At 41.8% G+C, this 21,189-nt stretch overlaps 1 protein-coding gene across 3 annotated transcripts in view; it reads left to right on the top strand.

Annotated features, from left to right (window-relative positions):
* Positions 1-21,189, top strand: part of METTL15 (methyltransferase 15, mitochondrial 12S rRNA N4-cytidine) — a 322,508-nt gene that overhangs the window by 19,211 nt on the left and 282,108 nt on the right. For 2 of the 3 annotated variants that reach the window (XM_056526681.1, XM_056526680.1), the window contains exon 2: positions 7,271-7,457. In XM_056526681.1, coding sequence (XP_056382656.1) covers positions 7,275-7,457 — 183 coding nt within the window. In that variant the 5' untranslated portion in view covers positions 7,271-7,274. The remainder of the gene's footprint in view (positions 1-7,270; positions 7,458-21,189) is intronic. The other variant, XM_056526683.1, reaches the window with a different exon arrangement.

Genomic DNA, 21,189 nt, shown 5'->3' with positions numbered 1-21,189 from the left:
AATGACTTCTCCCGGTCTTCTGGGAAAATGCAGCGCTCCGCTCATTAGATTAGATTCCCCCACATTAGATTGCCAGCTCCCCCACATTAGGTCGGGAGTTCCCCCACATTAGTAGGCAGCTCCCCCACAATAGTAGGCAGCTCCCCCACAATAGTAGGCAGCTCCCCCACAATAGTAGGCAGCTCCCCCACATTAATAGGCAGCTCCCCCACAACAGTAGGCAGGTTCCCCACATTAGGTCAGCATTTCCCCCACAATAGTAGGCAGTTCCCACACAATATTAGGCAGCTCCCCCCAACAATATTAGGCAGCTCCCCCCACATTTGTAGGCAGCTCCCCCCCCCACATTAGTTCAGCAGTCCCCCACAATAGTAGGCAGGTTCCCCACAATAGTAGGCAGTTCCCCCTCAATATTAGGCATCTCCCCCACATTTGTAGGCAGCTCCCCCCCACAATATTAGGCAGCTCCCCCCCACAATATCAGGCAGCTCCCCCCCCACGATATCAGGCAGCTCCTCCCAACAATATTAGGCAGCTCCCCCCAACAATATTAGGCAGCTCCCCCCAACAATATTAGGCAGCTCCCCCCACAATATCAGGCAGCTCCACCCCAACAATATTAGGCAGCTCCCCCCACATTTGTAGGCAGCTCCCCCCCCACATTAGGTCAGCAGTTCCCCCACAATAGTAGGCAGCTCCCTCCACCCCACAGACATACAGCTTCCAGCCATATACAGTGTATGGCTGGAGGCTGTATGTCTGTACTGCTGCCCCCACAGTGTTCCGGTCACCGCTCCTCCGGCCCGGGGTCACATCTACTGCTATGGCCTATGGACCATAGCAGTAGGTGCCGGGACTGGAGGAGCGGTGACCGGAACACTCAAGAAGATGACGCGGTCACTTACCAGGCCCCGGCCAACACGCATTCTCCTGCGACGATCCTACGATCCTCCTGCATCTCTATGGTTGTACGCACGGGACGTCACTGACGTCCCGTGCGTAGGACCATAGAGGCCGAGAAGTGAAGACCCGAAGGAGGATCACAGGAGGACGCCGGGGAATGGTGAGTGACTGGCGGACATCCTTATGTCCCGAAAAGACTTTGCTGGTCCGGGCATGCTGGGAGTTGTAGTTTCACAACAGCTGGAGGCCCCCTGGTTTTTAGTATACAGTATATTAGTTTTTATATGCGCTGGCCGGCCCCCGCCTGCAGCCACACACGGGAGCCAGCCCGGGCACATAAAAAGAAGTATTCCTATCCCGGAGAGCGCCCCCCCCCCCCCCCAGATGTTGCGCCATGTGCGGCCGGCCCCTCCTGCACCCCCCACGAGTGCCTCTGCCACTGGCAGTGTTTGTAACTTGTGCTGTGGGTGGGCAGGGGAGGTGGGTCATTATCGCCACATTTTTTGTTTTTTCGGCATTTTGCCGAAATAGCTATTTTCGGCCGATACGTATCGGCCGCCGATATATCGGTGCATCCCTACTTTTTAGTGTATGTGAAGAGATAAATTTCAGAAAATGTGACCTGCACAAAATGTATCAAATGCTCTGTGACCATTTAATGAATTTGGTTCGCCTACACATTACCAGCACACAAAAAAAAGGTGTTAAAAAAAAAATGCTTCACTTATACCTCTAAAGATAAATGGAGGCCTATGTGCGTACGGTTCCATACGGTTTTCACCATATGGTTTTTTACTTTGCACAGTTTTTTTTCATGGAATTTCAATCAAACAAGTGAAACTTTATTCATAATGGAATGAAAAGTTAAAAACATACTTTTTTTCTTAAAAAAACTGATGCAGATGTGCAGATGGACATAATTTTTCAAATCGTATATGGTTTTTAACTGTATACGGATAAAAATTTGTACACACGTTTTGATACAGTTTAGTCAGGTTTTCAGGAATCTGTGTTTTTTTTTAAATCAAAAACCTGATACGGGAACTGTATTGCAAAAAACGTGGTGTGAATGCAGCCTTACAGAGTAACCATCATTTTATTCCCCTCCCCATCAAATAAATGAAAAGTACAAGTGGTAATAGGAAACTTTGCAGTATATCTTAGAAAAATGCTTCCTTTTCCACTTATCAGACTCCTCCTCTTCACCTACCTTGAGTACTGATCACGTGGTTTCCTTTCTGTGCACAATTCCCTTTCAAAGACAGAAATGATAACAGATTATCATCTCACTGAGGGATCAGATTACAGCTGCTCTCCTTGAAGTCTATGGGGGGGGGGGGGGCAGCTTCACAGAGAAAGTGTAACAGACATACATAAATACTGCTGCTCCATTCAATGCTATGGTCTGACAAAGACAGCCAAGTGCTTTACACAGTGTATGATGTCCCTTTTAACCCCTTAACGACAATGGACGTAAATGTACGTGATGGTGCCGTGGTACTTAACGCACCATGACCTACATTTACGCGCCGCCATGACCGCAAGTGCCGGAACGGTGCTCGTGTCATGCTTGGCAGGTCCCAGCTGCTACCAGCTGCTATCAGCAGCCAGGGACCCGCTGGTAATGGCAGACATCCGCGATCACATGGATGTCCACCATTAACCCCTCAGATGCCGGGATCAATACAGATCACGGCATCTGCAGCAGTGCTGTACTTTGAATGGATGATCGGATCGCCTGCAGCGCTGCAGAGGGGATCCGATCATCCAGCATGGCAGCTGGAGGTCCCATCACCTGGCTCCCTTTGTCTCCCGGGGTCTTCTGCTCTGGTCTGACATCGAGCAGACCAGAGCAAAAGATCACCGATAATACTGTACTGAATAAATTTCCCTTGCAGTGGCCGCAACTTTCCATGGCAAAATCAGAAGGTTGCTAGTCAGCTGATCACAATAATACTCCATTTAAAGGGGATGTGTAAGGTTTCTTATGATTTAAATAGTGGATCTTCAAGGCTGCAACTGGTTTTATACTTGCTAGACTTGGGTTAAGGGTCTAATGTTGGCCATAAACTTCCATTACATTTATCTTGCCCAAACTCCACATACACATGAACATTCAGCATGGTCGATTCCTGTTCTCTATGGGGAATAGAGTAAGGGTTATAGGGGAGGGCCAGAGGGCAAATTATCTGCTCTGCGGTTTAGCTTTTCTAGAAAAAACAGGGTTGAATGACAAAAATCATCAAACCTGTTTTGTTGGGCCATCATATACCTACCCTAGGGAGTCAACTGAACCCACCTCTAATGGTACGATTGGGCACCTTAATGGTCATTGTCCCTGTTTTTTACCCTTGACATGTGCAAGAAGATATGGTCTTTGATGCAAGGTAATTCCTGGATTGCAGCCCTCAGAAAAGTCACCAGTTGGCAACTGGATGCTACATAGGCATGAATAGGGAAATTTAGTTTTTTTTGGCCTGGTCAAAACCAGGAGGTCAGCTAGAAACTAGAGTGCAGGGACAGGTAAGGAATCAGGAATATGGAACCAGGCAGCAAACCAACAGTAGAAACCAAGAATGGAAAGTTCAGGAGGAATCAGAACCATGTCATGAGATAAAGTCCCAATGGGCAGTGAGTAGGAGGAGAATGTAAGGCAAATTCCAGGAGCAGCTTGAGAGACGAAAGCAGAAATGCAGGAAAGTTGAATAGGACCAGCGCTGTGCTAGAGCTGACACTCAGGCGAAGGTCTAAAGGAACTTGTCTGCTTACATATGGTGCTGGTTTCCTATAGAGCAATGTTTCCCAACCTTTTTCAGCTCGGGGCCCCCCTCCGAAAAAAAACATTTCGCGGGGCACCCCGACGGAAGTTGATGAGCAAAAAAATAACAAAACAAAAATACAAAGGGAAATGCGTTGCAGACACTATTAGACACCAACTCACAAATGCCGTCTTCTCTAATGAGTGTCGTTCCCCTTTCTTCTTCATCTGGCCCCTGTCCTGTGCCCCTCATATATAATGCCCCATGTCCTGTGCCCCTCACATATAATGCCCCCCTGACATGTGCCCCTCACATATGCCCCCTGAGGGGGCAGGACAGGGGGCATTATATGTGAAGGGCACATGTCAGGGGGGCATTATATGTGAGGGGCACAGGACATGGGGTATTATATATAAGGGGCACATGACAGGGGGGGTCCTGTCATGTGCCCCCACATATAATGCCCCCCTGACATGTGCCCCTTACTCATCATTTGCCCCTCTCACTTATAATTTGCTCCCCCCTCCCCTTTCTCATGCCCGTCACCTTTCTCCCACGCTGCGGCTGCTCCATTCCTGCAGTCAGTGCGAGCCGCGGGGACGTGATCTACGGGCGCCGGCGCGATAATGTGAAGTCAATTCGCCGGCCTGCCGTGATTGGCTCTCACTGACTGCAGGAATGGAGCAGCCGCGCCGTGTGATAGCAAGGTGACGGGTGTGAGAAAGGGGTGGTGGAGCGGGACAGCCTACAGCTCCCGCTCCACCATGCGATAGTTCAGGAAGAGGGGAAACAATCTCGGGGGGGGGGGGGGGGGCAATTGCCCCTCCCCCCGGATCCGCCACTGCCTCCACAGTGGGCGGCGGCTCGGATAGGATTTGCACAGCCAGCACTGAAGAGTGAGTGAGTGAGCCAGGCAGGGGCAGAGAGCTGCGAGCGCGCCCCCCCCCCCCCCCTAGATGTTGTGGCCCCCCCTGCACCCCCCACGCTATGCCTCTGATTTAACCCTGTCCCTAATAAAGGTTTGAATCACCCCCCCCCCCCCCTTTTCCCATAAAAAAATAAAACAGTGTAAATAAAAATAAACATATGTGGTATCGCCGCCTGCGTAAATGTCCGAACTATAAAAATATATCATTAATTAAACCGCTCGGTCAATGGCGTGTGCGCTAAAAAATTCCAAAGTCCAAAAAAGCTTATTTTTGGTCACTTTTTATACCATTAAAAAATGAATAAAAAGTAATCAAAAAGTCAGATCAAAACAAAAATGGTACTGATAAAAACTTCAGATCACGGCGCAAAAAATGAGTCCTCATACCGCCCTGTACGTGGAAAAATTAAAAAGTTATAGGAGTCAGAAGAGGACATTTTTAAACGTATACATTTTCCTGCATATAGTTATGATTTTTTCCAAAAGTACGACTAAACCCAACCTATATAAATAGGGTACCATTTTAACTGTATGGACCTACAGAATTAAGATAAGGTGTCATTTTTACCGAAATATGAACTGCATAGAAACGGAAGCCCCCAAAATTTACAAAATTGCATTTTTTCTTCGATTTTGTCGCACAATGATTTTTTTTTTCCGTTTCGCCGTAAAATTTTTGGGTAAAATGACTAATGTCACTGCAAAATAGAATTGGTGACGCAAAAAATAAGCCATAATATGGATTTTAGGTGGAAAATTGAAAGGGTTATGATATTTTAAAGGTAAGGAGGAAAAAACGAAAGTGTGAAAACAGAAAAACCCAAAACATTTGACTTAATGTAATATTGGTATACATTTTAATTGTGCTCATAGAATACTATTAATGCTTTACATATGTAGTTTTCTGATTTAGATAAACACTTTAGCATTGCGTAGTGTGCAGTTCTCCTGTAGATTACAGTATGCAATGTCTGCAGCTGCTTGTGAGCCCTAGCCTGAGAGTTAATGGTAATTATCCTTTATTGCTAGTATCGTGTATTGCTTTAAAATCCGAATCTGCATATCCCCTAGTCACATACTCCAGAATGAAAGGGAACGATGACTCACACGCTACTGTTAAATTCTAATTGTATATGTATAATTAAATTTCTGCTGTTAACTTTTCTTTAGTAATTCAATTTATTTAGCTTATTTGTATGTCATCTGTGTTAACCTATTCTTTATCGGATAGAAGCTACAAACGTGTGATGTCTTATCTTTTGTGCTATGGATCTATTTTAGGTGAAATGTGTCTGCCTAGCATTTTTAGGCTTGTTCACATTTGCTTAGGAAGCTTCATCACAGACTTATTCTCAACGGACACCGACGGATCTTATTGACTGTAATGAGGTCTGTCCAGTTTCGGTTTGGTGTTACTTAGAATCTGACTACGCAAAAAATGACTGCTTGCAGCATTTTTGTTTTCTACTGTTTAGGTCCTGCTTACGAAACAGATTCTACAACAGTGCTCCCTGAACAACGCTCTAATTGCAGATGTGAATATAGCCTTAAAGGGAAACTCCAGTACTTATCTACAGGATAGGGGATAAGTCAGATCTGATCACGGAGGGTCTGACCGCTGGCACACATAAACTCCTGCCTGGCGCCCCGGCTCTCCCCATACATGGAGCAGTGGTCGACACGCCTCCTCTATGCATCTCTCTGGGAGAGCCAAGAATGCATGAGCGCTGTATGTTAGGCTATTCCATAGAGATGCATAGATGGGGCGTGTCAGCCACTACTACATGCGGTGGTCTATACCACTCAGTGCACAGAGCTCCTTCCATATGAAAAAGCAAGGGTGCCGAGCAGGAAATTGGGGGGGGGGGGGGGGGATTCCCAGTGGTCAGACTGCTGACACTTATCCCCTATCATGTGGATAGGGGAAAGTTGTTAAAGGGGTACTGCACTGCTCAGTGTTTGGAACAAACTGTTCCAAGCGCTGGAGCCGCTGCCGGGAGCTCGTGAGGTCATAGCCCCGCCCCCTCATGACATCACGCCCCACCCCTCAATTCAAGTCTATGCGAGGGGGCGTGACAGCTGCATTGAGGAGGGGGGGGCTATGACCTCACAGGCTACCAGCTCCAGCATTCGGAACAGTTTGTTCCAAATGCTGAGCAGCGGAATACCCCATTAAAGGGGTACTCCGGTGCTTACACATCTTATCCCCTATCCAAAGGACGGGGTGCCGCGTGCATGATCACGGGTGTCCCCAGCTGCGGGACTCCCGCGATCAGGCATCTTATCCCCTATCCTTTGGATAGTGGATAAGACGTGTAAGCACCAGAGTACCCCTTTAAGTACCGGAGTTCCTCTTTGATTCTAAAGACTCATTGCACTGCTGTCTTTGGAAGTTACATAGAGCCCTGGCTTAGCTTTCTCGTTGCCTCTTCTCCAAGGGACAAGTGACCACCTTGCTTGTGATTGGTGGGATTCCAACAGTTGGACTCACTCAATCTAAATATAAGAGCAGTTTGTACTGACTATCATGGTTGATTCCTAGTTTTTATGCAGGGATATTCCTGTCTTCCCGTTTGTCTAGTTGAAATAATTTTAAATTGTTGTTGTTTATTGTAAAGCACAAAACCCTAAGATTCACAAGGTCTTTTTGTTTTCCCTCTTATCTTTTGGATGTCTGCAGTAGGATGCATTCTTCAGTAAGACTGGTAATGTTTAGAAAAAGCATCAGATTCTACAGCCCTTCAGTTCTGTGGAGCAGGAGGTTTTGCCATACACATGGATCTTCAGAAACGCCAAGTGAAAAAGTTCTACACCAACCTGTGATGCTGAATGAAGTCCTCAGCTCCTTATGTCCTAAGGAAGGCCAGGTTAGTTGGTTATTTTCACACATGCATTCACAAAGAATATGTTGTATGTATGTTTTGTTGTAATGGTACATAAGCGCCCTCCCCTCTTTTAAAGAAATCTATCTCATCACAGAATACCCCTTTCATGATGAAGCTACGGTTAAATACAGCCAGATGTATTCAGTGAACTGCATCTTTATGTAGAATTACAGGACAGCCATTCAGATGCATGGATTTATTACAAGGTGGCCTGAATCCTACAGAGCAGCTCTCCACTCTGGCCAAGGGGTTAAAGGGGTATTCCAGGCAAAAACTTTTATATTTTTATATATATATATATAGATATATATCTCAACTGGCTCCGGAAAGTTAAACAGATTTGTAAATTACTTCTATTAAAAAATCTTAATCCTTCCAATAGTTATTAGCTTCTGAAGTTTTCTGTCTAACTGCTCAATGATGATGTCACGTCCCGGGAGCTGTGCATGATGGGAAAATATCCCCATAGGAGCTGAACAGCTGCTGAGACGCGAGTCATCAGAAAGCAGTTAGACAGAAAACAGCAACTCAACTTCAGAAGCTAATAACTATTGGAAGGATTAAGATTTTTTTAATAGAAGTGATTTACAAATCTGTTTAACTTTCTGGAGCCAGTTGATATATATATACATATAAAAAAAAGATTTTGCCTGGAATACCCCTTTAATGCAAATGTACGTACATGTATAATACTGTGATGACGTGGGCTCACACTGGGTGTCAGTGTATATTGCAGTCCACAATGTTTGCAGAATCCAGGAGAGAAGGGAGCTTTCCCTTTAATTTCATCAGCCCCCTGCATCTTAATCCTGGTGAGCATGCCAGCCAGGGCCCAAGGAAAGCTTCACCTTTTAGGTGTTCACTGAGCTCAGACAGCACTGAATACACCCCCCCGGACATTACAATTTCATACACCCCTGTCACCGAATACAACTTATATTATAATTGACGTTCTATAAAAAGGTATAATCAGGCCCCCCTAAGCGATGTAATGGTTACACTAAGATGGTTTTTAATGAATGACCACATATCTTCTTAAAGCAAAACAGAAATTTTACAGTGTATATCAACAATTAAGTGATCTCTTATTTAAAGGTGTATTTTGCCCCTAGACATCTTGCCCCATATCCAAAGGATAGGGTATAAAATGTCTGACCCCCACAATCTCCAGCCTGGCATTCCAGTAATCTGCATGCACTGAGGATGCCGGATTACGAGAAGCCACAGCTGTCACACCTCCTCCATATATCTCCCATAGACATTAATGGAGGGGGTGTGACGACCACAACCCAAAGCCTAGTGTTCTGATCATCTATGTTTAGAATGCTGGGGTGCTGGGTCAGAGATAGCAGGGAGTCCTGCCGGCCAGACCGCTTAAGATCAGACATCTTATTCCCTATGCCTTAAAGAGGATAAGATGTCTATGAGCAGAGTACCTCTTTTAAGTCTCTTAGAGAGACTAACAACAAGTGAAATAGAATTTTTAAATAAAGAAAATATATTTTCTCCAATTAAAATGCACACATTTGGTATTGTTGGAGCTGTAATGATCTAAACGATAAAATTTTAACTTTTTTTATCGCATACAGTGAACATGGTTAAAAAAAATAAAGTAACATAGAAAAGGTCTCCAAAAATGTGGTGAAATGTAATCAAACAAAATCAGCGTGAATATAACAAAGATACACAACCATTTCACTGCGGATTGGTAAATCTGAACGTTTGTATAATGTTACTTATGTTTTTCTATTTCAAAGAGTTATGTGTAAATCTGTATGTATGTAAATATCTAGTTGTAAAGATTTACGTTGTTTATTACAGACCTTTCCCTTTTACACTATAAGCTTGTCCTAGTACGCGTCTCTCACTTGTCCGCTTCACGGGCAAACATCTGCAGTTCTCGCCCCATTTATTTTAATGACACAAATTGGAATAATATAACATATCCGGCCTCTATCTCCAGTTGTGACATATGGATGTATGAGGGGCTTTAAAATGTAAAGACGTCAAACACATATATTAAGCTTAATTACACATGAATCAATGTGAAGTTCCTCCTGCTGCCACCCCATTTCATGGACCGTTTCATAATTTACTAAATTAATAAGTGATAAGTATGTTTAACGTATTCACAATTCTGTATATTTTATGGCTATTATAGAAGTACATGCACTAATTAGCCATAAAATTAAAACTAGGTAAAGTGAATATAATTGGTTTATGAGTTTTGTTATTATGAAGTTGATGTGTTGGAAGCCGGACTATTGGGCATGTGTAAGAATCAGAATGACTTTGACAAAGGCCAAGTTGTGATAGCTAGACAATTAGGTCAGAGCATCTCCAAAATGGCAGGTCATGTGGGATGTTCCCTATATGGAGTAGTTAGCACTTGCCAGAAATGATCCAAATGAAGACAATCAGTGAACCAGCAATAGGGTTATGAGCCCAAATCTCTATGATGCAAGTGAGGAGCAAAGGATAGTCCATGTGATCCAATACCGGTAGAAGATCTACTGTATCACAAATTCCTGAAAAGGCTTATGCTGGCTGTGATGGAAAGATGTCGTATTACACAGGGTATGAGAACATGCTGTATATGAGGCTGTGTATCTGCACACCCATCAGAGTACCCATGTTGACCCTTGTCAAGCACTGAAAATGAGTACACTGAACACGGGAGTATCATAAATGGACCATAGAGCAAATGGTGGCCTGGTCTGAAGAATCACTTTTTCTTTCACATCACTTGGGTAGCTTGGTGTGTGTACATTACTTAGCTGTGAAAGAGATGGTACCAGAATGCATTATGGGAAGAAGACAAGAAGATGTGATTATTTAAGCAGTGTTTTGCCAGGAAACCTTGGGTTCTGGTATTTAAATGGCTGTTACTCTGACACATACTATCTAATTTACTATCTTAACATTGTACTGACCAAGACCACCTCTTTATGGGAGTGGTTTTCCTAATGCCAATGGCCTCTTACAGCAGGATACAGGGTACGACCACACTACAAAAGTTATTCAATAATAGTTTAAAGGACATGGAAAAAAAAGGTCAGAACTAATTCTGTTCCGTGGAGGCCATACCTCTCAACTTACAGGAATTAAAGGGGTTTTGGCACCCCACTAATTAGATATTGATGACCTATAAAGTAATAGTTCAACAATAAATTTTAATGGAAAACCCTTTTAAGGGTGTATTCACCCTGCAGCATAAAATCCTACGCAGGATAATCAAATTTTTCTCTTTCCAGCCCAGCTGCATCTTTGTGCTTTATTAGTCTAACTTGGTTACGTGATCACCAGTCTGACCTACAGAAAATGACATAGTTTAAAGGGTTACTCCGCTCCCCAGCATCCGGAACTCAATGTTCCGAACACTGGGTGCAAGCTTCCATGTTCACGCCTGCCCCCTAGTGATGTCACGTCCCGTCCCCTCAATGCAAGCCTATGGGAGGGGGCATGACGACCGTCGCACCCCCTTTCCATAGACTTTCATTGAGGGGGAGGGGCGTAACGTCACGAGGGGGCGGGCGTGAACATGGAAGCCCGCACCCAGCATTTGGAACATTGAGTTCTGAATGCTGGGGAGCGGAGTAACCCTTTAATGTGATGAAATGGTCTGCCCTGGGTCAGCTGGGAACTACAGGATGACATCGTCACCTACCAAATCACTCCATCTTGCTCCCAGGTTACTCCTCTCCCAGTTCTATCTGTATACTGCTGCTGCTATCTCTATGGGATCAGGATATGTATCACCTTCCTAAGGATGTTTTCACACAGGTGAACAGAGCCTAAAGACTTTTAATCTTTATAGAACCCCTCAACTGTGGTTGTCGGTCAAATCCTTTTTGCCTTCTGGAAATATTTCTCTAAAAAGTGCATTTTAAATAAGAAAATACTTAAAAATCTCCAAATGATGTGATCTGACGTTGACCCGCTTATGAGTCTAATGAGTTTGCCTGGGTGATCTCCAGCACCAGCATCCCAATTAGATTTCCAGGTGTAGTCAGTCATAAAACTCCATCTCCTCTCTGTGCAAAGCCAAAGTATTCTTTTAAAATGTAGGGAGCATTAAATGGGCACTGTCATTAAAACTGATTTTTTGCTTTTGCATTCCTTATGGTGAATAAAAAAAAATCTTTCTAATGTACTTTGTTAAAAAAAAAAATCTATGTTTTATCTGTGTTTAATAAAACTTCCACTAGGTGTCTCCCTACTTGTCCACAGACTTTGGACTCCTGCTGGCCTGGCAGAAGTCCAAAATCAGGAAAGTCTGGAGTGCTGAGGGAGGTGTGTGCAGCCTTAGCCAATTATAGCTCATCTCACACTGAACTGCTCTGGGCTGTGTGTAGCAGAGTGAGGGAGGAAGTTCTCCCCTGTATGGCTTCAGATGATGTCATGCCATCTGTGAATCTGACTGAACAGAAAATACAGAGCAGTATCAAGGTAGAAAACTAACAAATAATAAAAATAAAGGCAGAGGGTGGTTTATCATGATGGGGCAGTGAACTGGGAGGGTTATAAAATTTAACAAGATCATGACAGGTACTCTTTGCAAACCCGCATGGAGCTAAGCTCATGCCTGCTACATCTGCTCATGTAAGCACAAGATATACACAAGAACCTCTACATTATTCTCTAAGAATAGCTCATTCTGCACTATATAAGTAAAAAAAAAATATCTTCCTTGCATAATCTTCTGCTAATGTATTGGTGCCAGACACCTTCAGAGGCCTTTTGTAGTCTATACCTAAAAGGACAACAGCTGTTGTTGGATATATATTTTGTCATAATGGGTATCTGTGTTTAGAAATAACCTACATTGGTTTACCCTTGGTATACCCTTTTCCAAAAATTGTCACATAAGGGTCTAACAGCTCTCAGTATGTGGACTGGCATTATGTTTTATGGCAATAGGCAACTTTTCTTTAATTCAAAATGCAGAAACTAGCTTTACATAAAGTGTAGTTTTGTTCTGATATATTCCATTTACTTTCTTATTTTAATGCTGATAAGGATGTTCTTTCACAAATGACGCTAAAGAAGCAGTAAGCCCAACAATGAGGCTGTCCCTGTGGGACTAATCTATGTGTAATGGTGTATTAAATACATTCCTAATTGTGAGCTATATCCCAAGGGTGCAGTTCATTGACCTTTAGACAAACGTGTGAATTTCCATTTTAATTTAGCACTACCATGCAAACAGTCTGCAGTGCTTGTTTTCCACATTTAAACAAGTGTTCATAATGTACTGAGGGGTCTCTTATGTGACTATAAATGCTCTAACCTTTTGTTTTATAAAACAGGGAGCAGACTTTTTTCCCTTAATGCAATTTTCATAGATTTTTTTTTTTAACAAGTATTAAACAAATTCAATAATGTTATACATATATTAAAGTAATGTAATTGGTGCAGAGAGCAAGGTATAGGAAATAGGTGGGTAAATGAGAAAGATAAGAAAACAGCAAGAGTACATACGAAGAACAAAATTACAGTTTAAAGGGGTACTCCACTGGCCAATGTTCGGAAGTAAATCTTCTGAATGCTTCTTTCGCACTGCGGGGGTTGGCCACTCCCCTCCATTCATCATGGCCACGCCCCCTCAATGCAAGTCTATGTATAAGATACATTCCCTTTAACACCTTCATCCAGAACGCCATATGCATACGGCAGCAGCATTCTAGGGGACTAAGGAGATAGCTCAGGAGCCAAATTCGCTTCGCACCCCTGAGTACCAGTTGCTATTAGCTGCTGGAACTTACTGCTAATGACAGTCACACAATCACGAGGATGTTCATCATTAACCCAATAGGTACCGCGATAAATGCTGGTAACAATACCTAAAAGTGGGAAATTACAAGTCCCAGGGCTTTTTTTTGGGGGGGGGGTATAGATGGCACAGTATAGTGTGGCTGTCCTGATCAGCTAACATGGCGACCAGGGGGGGGGGGGTTCCCTAATTTGCTAATCTTCTTATACAGACTGCCTAGACAGACTGTGCTAGTAGATTAATGATAGTACTAATCAGTGCTATGCCATTGCATCAAATGATTGCTATTAAAAGTATTAAATAGCTATTAAAAATTTGTACTAAATATCTTTAAAAAAATATCAAATTAAGTTTAAATCACACCCCCTTTTTCTATTTTATAACTAAAAACATGTAAATAACAATTGCTGGATTGTCTTGACAATTAGAGTACGATCACACATACAGGATATGCTGCATATTTTGTGCAGCTGATTTTACTATCCATTAACTTTAATGGATAGGGAAATCGGCTGCACATAATATGGCAGCAAAAATATGCAGCAGATCCTGAACGTGTGAACGTACCCTTAAAGGGGTATTCCAGGATCTTTTTTTAATTGACTATGCTACAGGGGCTGTAAAGTTAGTGTAGCTCATAATATAGTGTCTGTAACTGTGAGTGACAGTGGTCTCACAATTCTGTGATTATGGCTCCAATATTTATTTTTAACAGCATACACAATTACTCATGTCTCTGGATTTCCCAGGTTGCAGTGCGTTGAGACCTGACTCACTAGTCAGGTGATTAGAGGAAGTCTGTCCTGCTTCAATGGGTGGAGCGACAGCTGGGTGGGAGAGAGTTCATTTTGCAAAAGCTGTAGGCACCCTGGTTAAGAAACACTGATGTATTGCATTGAAGGGATCACAGGTGTGTTTCAATGGGTGGGGTGGCTGATGTGTTGGAGGGAGGAAGGGGTCCTCAAACTTACAAACATGGAACTATTGGATATGTAGTTTAGAGAACGAAATTCAACAGGAAATACCCAGTTCTGGCAGGTACGTACTACTAAAATCACCTTATGGTGTATAACCCCTTTAATGTAAAATGTTTATGATCCGGCCCGGTGAACGCTATAAACGTAAATAAAAATACCAAACTCCAGACTTAAAGACTTTTGGTCACTTCCTTTACCAGAACAAAATGATTAAAAAGTAATTAAAAGTAATCAAAACAAAAATAGTACTGAAAAAAATACAGATCATGGCTCATACAGCCCCATATGCGGAAAAATAAAAAAGTTATAGAGGTCAGAATAAGGCAAGTTTAAGCATAATGATTTTGGTAAAATAAAAACCCATATAAATTGGGTATGATTATAATCATATTGATCTACAGGATAAAAATGTCATTTTTACCGTAAAGTGCACTGTGTAGAAAGTGTTTTTTACATTTTTGTTTTGACATACATTTTAGGATAAAATGAGTAATGTCATTACAAAGTATGATTGGGCCAGCATAAACAAGCCCTACATGGCTCTGTAGAGAAAAAAAAACAAAGATTTATGGCAATTTAAATGCAAGGAAAAATTCAAAAATGCTAAAATTAAAATTGGCCAGGTCATTTATAGTTTAAATACATATTCAATAACACTCTCAACAAAACTTTTTCGGAATAGGATACCACAGTTTCTGTGTACCGGAGGGGAGTACAGAGTACCACTCCTGTTCTTTTTTTAGTTGGGTAGAGAATTTGGCATACAGGAGCATTCATGCCTGATTATTATCCTGTAGAAAGTGTCTACACCATATGAATTTGCCCACAAATAGGGGTTGCAAATCGGCCAGATGAGGGCTGCAAGTGGTCCCTGGGCATCCTGTTTGGCATCACTGATTTAGATATTGTTTTGTGTATGTGTGTATTAACCTGTTAAGGATGCCCTACTTTCCGACTACTTAAGGACAGAGGGCGAACCTGTACGTCCTGCGGATTTCCAGGGATCGGCGGGGGACCGGACTGGGATGCCTTCTGAAATCGTTTAGTAGGCATCCCGTGCAAAAAGCTGTTCTGGCACCATGGGGGCTTCCAAAAACCATTTAAGATAAATTCTCTCTCCGAAAGCCCTATGCGCTCCTTCTGTTCTGAGACCTATAGTGCGGTAACAGAGCACTTTACGCCCACAAATGGGGTATCCCCTTACTCGGGAGAAATTGGGCTTAAAACTTTGGGGTCCATTTTCTCCTATTACCCCATGTAAAAATTATTAATTTGGCGTAACACCATCATTTTATTGTTGAAAATCAAATTTTTCATTTTCACGTCCAACTTCAGCGCAAACCTGTCAAACATCTGTGAGGTGTTAAAGGACAACTGTAGTGGTACACTTTTATATATGAAAAGGAAAAAAGGTGCAAGTGCAGCTCACAATTAATGTGTAAACCCTACCTGAGGTCAACAGGGCATGCAACTATACCACAGCTGCAAAAAATAACGAAATATGTATAGAAAAATATTGCCCGGACCTTCCAAGGTAGTGTGATTTGATTAAATAGACAATAGGTAACTGGGTCGTACTCCAATAATAATTCAATGGTTATTTATTTAAAATGTATAGTGCATTACTCCTCACAGGGCCCTTGTGAGAAAAAACACATATAATAGATGTACAATATTAAACGATCTTAAAATGTAAAAATATTAAAAAGTATCACTGGCATATAAGATAGCTCTATGTAGACAAATTCATATAACGTCTTTACGGTATTGTGAAGATGCAGTATAAATGTCCTTTTGTGTGGCAATTATAAATCAAAGTGGATACTCTGTTACCGGTCCTGGATGATGTGGCTCTGCCAGCTCCCGTGCCTAGATATCACAGTCAGCGGTCTTAGATGGTACTGTGGCTTTAACTCTCAAGGTCCAGGTGTTATGCGGTGGTGGTCGTCCCAGGCTGGTGGCACTGGCAGGCGCCGATGATGGAATCGCCGGGAGACCGTGCGCTAGCAAGCGCCGATGGTAGATTTGTCAGGAGATCAGGCGCTGGCAGGCGCTGATGATATCGATCTCCTCACCGCTGGATCTGGAAGCCGGAGACTACACGCTGGGTAGATGGAACTTGCCTCGTGTAGATGGCGTGTGACGTCAGCTTGGGCCGGAGCTGGCCAGGTAAAATCAGGACCGGACACTAGTCTAGATCGACTAATGCGTAGGAGATCCACAATGTGATGAATTTGCTCCGTGAGCAATAGCTTAAGTTCATAAAGAGCATAAATGCCAGTGAGCAAAATTAATGTACAGGACTAGACGTGTTTCAGGGTTCTCAGATACGACCCTTTCCTCAGTAGTCATAATGGTTAATAACAATGTTTATCTTTTTATAGGAGTACGAATCCCATGATTCAACAGTATTCTAAGTGATAACAAAAACATGAAATGGATAATCAAAAGAGTTACCTAGAGAGCAGAAAATAAATGAATGTGTATGTGAATACCGTCAGAAGACGGAAAATAAACGTTTTAGATTACGTGTATAGGTGAAACTGACTGAACTACTTGTGGGATTGCAATTAAATATCTTTCCCACAATTACAGTGAAAGTGAACACTATTAATGAAATGAAAGTAAAAATAAAAATAAATATGAAGATAAAAGTAAAAATGAAAATAAAAATAGAAATAAACATAAAAAATAAATAAAAATGGAGAAGAAATAAAATAAAATAAAAATTGAATAAAATTGGATGAAAAATAAAATATAAAGAATAGTAAAAGAAATAAAATAAAAATAGAAGTAAAAATAGATAAGTGCGAAATAAAATAAAAATGTATAAGTAAGATGTCAGTGTAGAGGATGGAGTCAGTCCATGGGGCACCCCCCTAAAACACTACAGGGGTGATCCCATGGGCCAAGTGCATCCCCTACAGAAATCCAAATAGTTCAAAACTGGAGTTGGTTAAACACAAAGGGATTTGTGAGGTGTGGAACATGTGCTAACTGTATGAAAATCAAGGGCCCTAAAAAAGTTCTAGAGATCTGTTCTAAAACTAACACGTTCAAATGGAAAATAGAAGAGCTAATTACCTGTAATTCAAAAGGTGTGCTATATATAATTGAATGCGGCTGTAAAAAGCAGTATGTGGGTCGTACCAAAAGGGCCCTTAAGATGAGGATAGCTGAACACCTCAATAACATCAAAAATAAAAACTTAAAACATCCGTTATCAGCTCACTTTTCTACCATCCATAACAGCGATATGTCTTCTCTCTCCTTCACTGGTTTCCAATTAGTCAAACAAGATTGGCGTGGTGGCAGTTATCTGCTCAAAATGTCCAAGGCTGAAAGTAAGAAGATCTTTGAATTTGCAACTTTAGAACCAGGGGGACTCAACTCCAGTTTTGAACTATTTGGATTTCTGTAGGGGATGCACTTGGCCCATGGGATCACCCCTGTAGTGTTTTAGGGGGGTGCCCCATGGACTGACTCCATCCTCTACACTGACATCTTACTTTTACATTTTTATTTTATTTCGCACTTATCTATTTTTACTTCTATTTTTATTTTATTTCTTTTACTATTCTTTATATTTTATTTTTCATCCAATTTTATTCAATTTTTATTTTATTTTATTTCTTCTCCATTTTTATTTATTTTTTATGTTTATTTCTATTTTTATTTTCATTTTTACTTTTATCTTCATATTTATTTTTATTTTTACTTTCATTTCATTAATAGTGTTCACTTTCACTGTAATTGTGGGAAAGATATTTAATTGCAATCCCACAAGTAGTTCAGTCAGTTTCACCTATACACGTAATCTAAAACGTTTATTTTCCGTCTTCTGACGGTATTCACATACACATTCATTTATTTTCTGCTCTCTAGGTAACTCTTTTGATTATCCATTTCATGTTTTTGTTATCACTTAGAATACTGTTGAATCATGGGATTCGTACTCCTATAAAAAGATAAACATTGTTATTAACCATTATGACTACTGAGGAAAGGGTCGTATCTGAGAACCCTGAAACACGTCTAGTCCTGTACATTAATTTTGCTCACTGGCATTTATGCTCTTTATGAACTTAAGCTATTGCTCACGGAGCAAATTCATCACATTGTGGATCTCCTATGCATTAGTCGATCTAGACTAGTGTCCGGTCCTGATTTTACCTGGCCAGCTCCGGCCCAAGCTGACGTCACACGCCATCTACACGAGGCAAGTTCCATCTACCCAGCGTGTAGTCTCCGGCTTCCAGGTCCAGCGGTGAGGAGATCGATATCATCAGCGCCTGCCAGCGCCTGATCTCCTGACAAATCTACCATCGGCGCTTGCTAGCGCACGGTCTCCCGGCGATTCCATCATCGGCGCCTGCCAGTGCCACCAGCCTGGGACGACCACCACCGCATAACACCTGGACCTTGAGAGTTAAAGCCACAGTACCATCTAAGACCGCTGACTGTGATATCTAGGCACGGGAGCTGACAGAGCCACATCATCCAGGACTTATAATTGCCACACAAAAGGACATTTATACTGCATCTTCACAATACCGTAAAGACGTTATATGAATTTGTCTACATAGAGCTATCTTATATGCCAGTGATACTTTTTAATATTTTTACATTTTAAGATCGTTTAATATTGTTCATCTATTATATGTGTTTTTTCTCACAAGGGCCCTGTGAGGAGTAATGCACTATACATTTTAAATAAATAACCATTGAATTATTATTGGAGTACGACCCAGTTACCTATTGTCTATTTAATCAAATCACACTACCTTGGAAGGTCCGGGCAATATTTTCTATACACTTTTATATATGCCCGTGCCCGGGCCTAAAAAATAAACAAAATAAACTTATAAATACCTTCCTACGAGCCCCCTTTGGTCCGGCACAGGCCTCACGGTCCGGCGGTGCTGACATCATTCCACTTCCTGGGGACGGGGGCGCTGCAGAGCCATCGGTGTATCACCGGCCGCAGCGATGTCCCGTCCCGGCCTGTGATAGGCTGAGCCCACTGTCAGGTAAGAAGCCGGCCAGAGCTCCTTACATGACAGTGGGCTCAGCCTATCGCCGACCGGGGCGGAACATCGCTACGGCCGGTGATACGCCGACGGCTCTGCGGCGTCCCCGTCCCCAGGAAGTGGAATGAGGTCAGCACCGCTGGACCGTGAGGCCTGTGCCGGACCAACTGGGGCTCATAGGAAGGTTTGTATGAGTTTATTTTGTTTTTGAGGCCCGGCACAGGCATATATAAAAGTGTACCACTACAGTTTAACTTTAAGCCTCACTATACCCCTTGTTATGTTCCTTGAGGGGTGTAGATTCCCAAATAGTGTGTCATGTTGAGTTTTGTTTGCTGTTCTGGAACCATGGGGACTTCCTAAATGCAACATGCCCCCCAAAACCATGACAGCAAAATTAGTTCTCCAAAATCCCACAGTTGCTCTCTCCCTCTTGAGCCAGGTTGTAATCCCACAGAGTACTTTACGTCAACATATGAGGTATTGCCATAATGAAAAAAATTGGGTTACATGTTTTGGGGGTCTTTTTCTCATTATAGCTCTTGTAAACATTAAAACAATGGGGCTACATGAACGTGTTAGTGTAAAATATTTTGATTCTGATTTTACTCCTCCACTTTGCTGCTGTTCCTGTGAAACACCTAAAGGGTTAACAAACTTTCTGAATGTCAATTTGAATACTTTGAGGGGTGCCGTTTCTATAATGGGTCATTTATGGGGTATTTCTTACAGAAAAGTCCCTCAAATCCACTTCAAACTTAACTGGTCCCTGAAAAATTCTGATTTTTAATTTGTCGTCAAAATTTTGAAAATTGCTGCTATACTTTGAAGCCCTCTAATGTCTTCAAAAAGTAAAAAACATGTCAACTTTCTGATTAAATCAAAGTAGACATATTGTATATGTGAATCAATATATTTTATTTGTAATGTCCATTTTCCTTACAAGCAGAGAGTTTCAAAGTTAGAATGAATCAGAATGAAAAGAAGAAGCATCCCACAGTTATTAAAGGGGTTATCCAGGGAAAAACTTTTTTTTATATATATCAACTGGCTCCAGAAAGTTAAACAGATTTGTAAATTACTTCTATTAAAAAATCTTAATCCTTTCAGTACTTATGAGCTTCTGAAGTTAATGTTGTTCTTTTCTGTCTAAGTCCTCTCTGATGACACGTGTCTCGGGAACCGCCCAGTTTAGAAGCAATTCCCCATAGCAAACCTCTTTTAAACTGGGCGTTTCCCGAGACACGTGTCATCAGAGAGGACTTAGACAGAAAAGAACAACCTTAACTTCAGAAGCTCATAAGTACTGAAAGGATTAAGATTTTTTTAATAGAAGTAATTTACAAATCTGTTTAACTTTCTGGAGCCAGTTGATATATAAAAAAAAAGTTTTTTTCCTGGATAACCCCTTTAATGCATAAAGGGACAGTGGTCAGATTTGCAAAAAAGGCTCGTCCTTAAAGGGGTATTCCAGGCCAAAACTTTTTTATATATATATATATATATATATATATATATATATATATATATATATAAATCAACTGGCTCCGGAAAGTTAAACAGATTTGTTAATTACTTCTATTAAAAAATCTTAATCCTTCCAATAGTTATTAGCTTCTGAAGTGGAGTTGTTGTTTCCTGTCTAACTGCTCTCTGATGACTCACGTCCCGGGAGCTGTGCAGTTCCTATGGTGATATTCTCCCATCATGCACAGCTCCCGGGATGTGACATCATCATTGAGCAGTTAAACAGAAAATTCAGAAGCTAATAACTATTGGAAGGATTAAGATTTTTTAATAGAAGTAATTTACAAATCTGTTTAACTTTCCGGAGCCAGTTGATATATATAAAAAAAGGTTTTGCCTGGAATACCCCTTTAAGGGGTTAATACTGTTTAGTCTAATAATCTAGAAGTATACCCAGATGTCTTATG

The sequence above is a fragment of the Hyla sarda genome, chromosome 6, assembly GCF_029499605.1.
Source record: "Hyla sarda isolate aHylSar1 chromosome 6, aHylSar1.hap1, whole genome shotgun sequence".
Taxonomy (NCBI): domain Eukaryota; kingdom Metazoa; phylum Chordata; class Amphibia; order Anura; family Hylidae; genus Hyla; species Hyla sarda.
The sequence above is the reverse complement of the archived record's forward strand: the minus strand, read 5'-3'. Positions and strand labels throughout refer to the sequence as shown.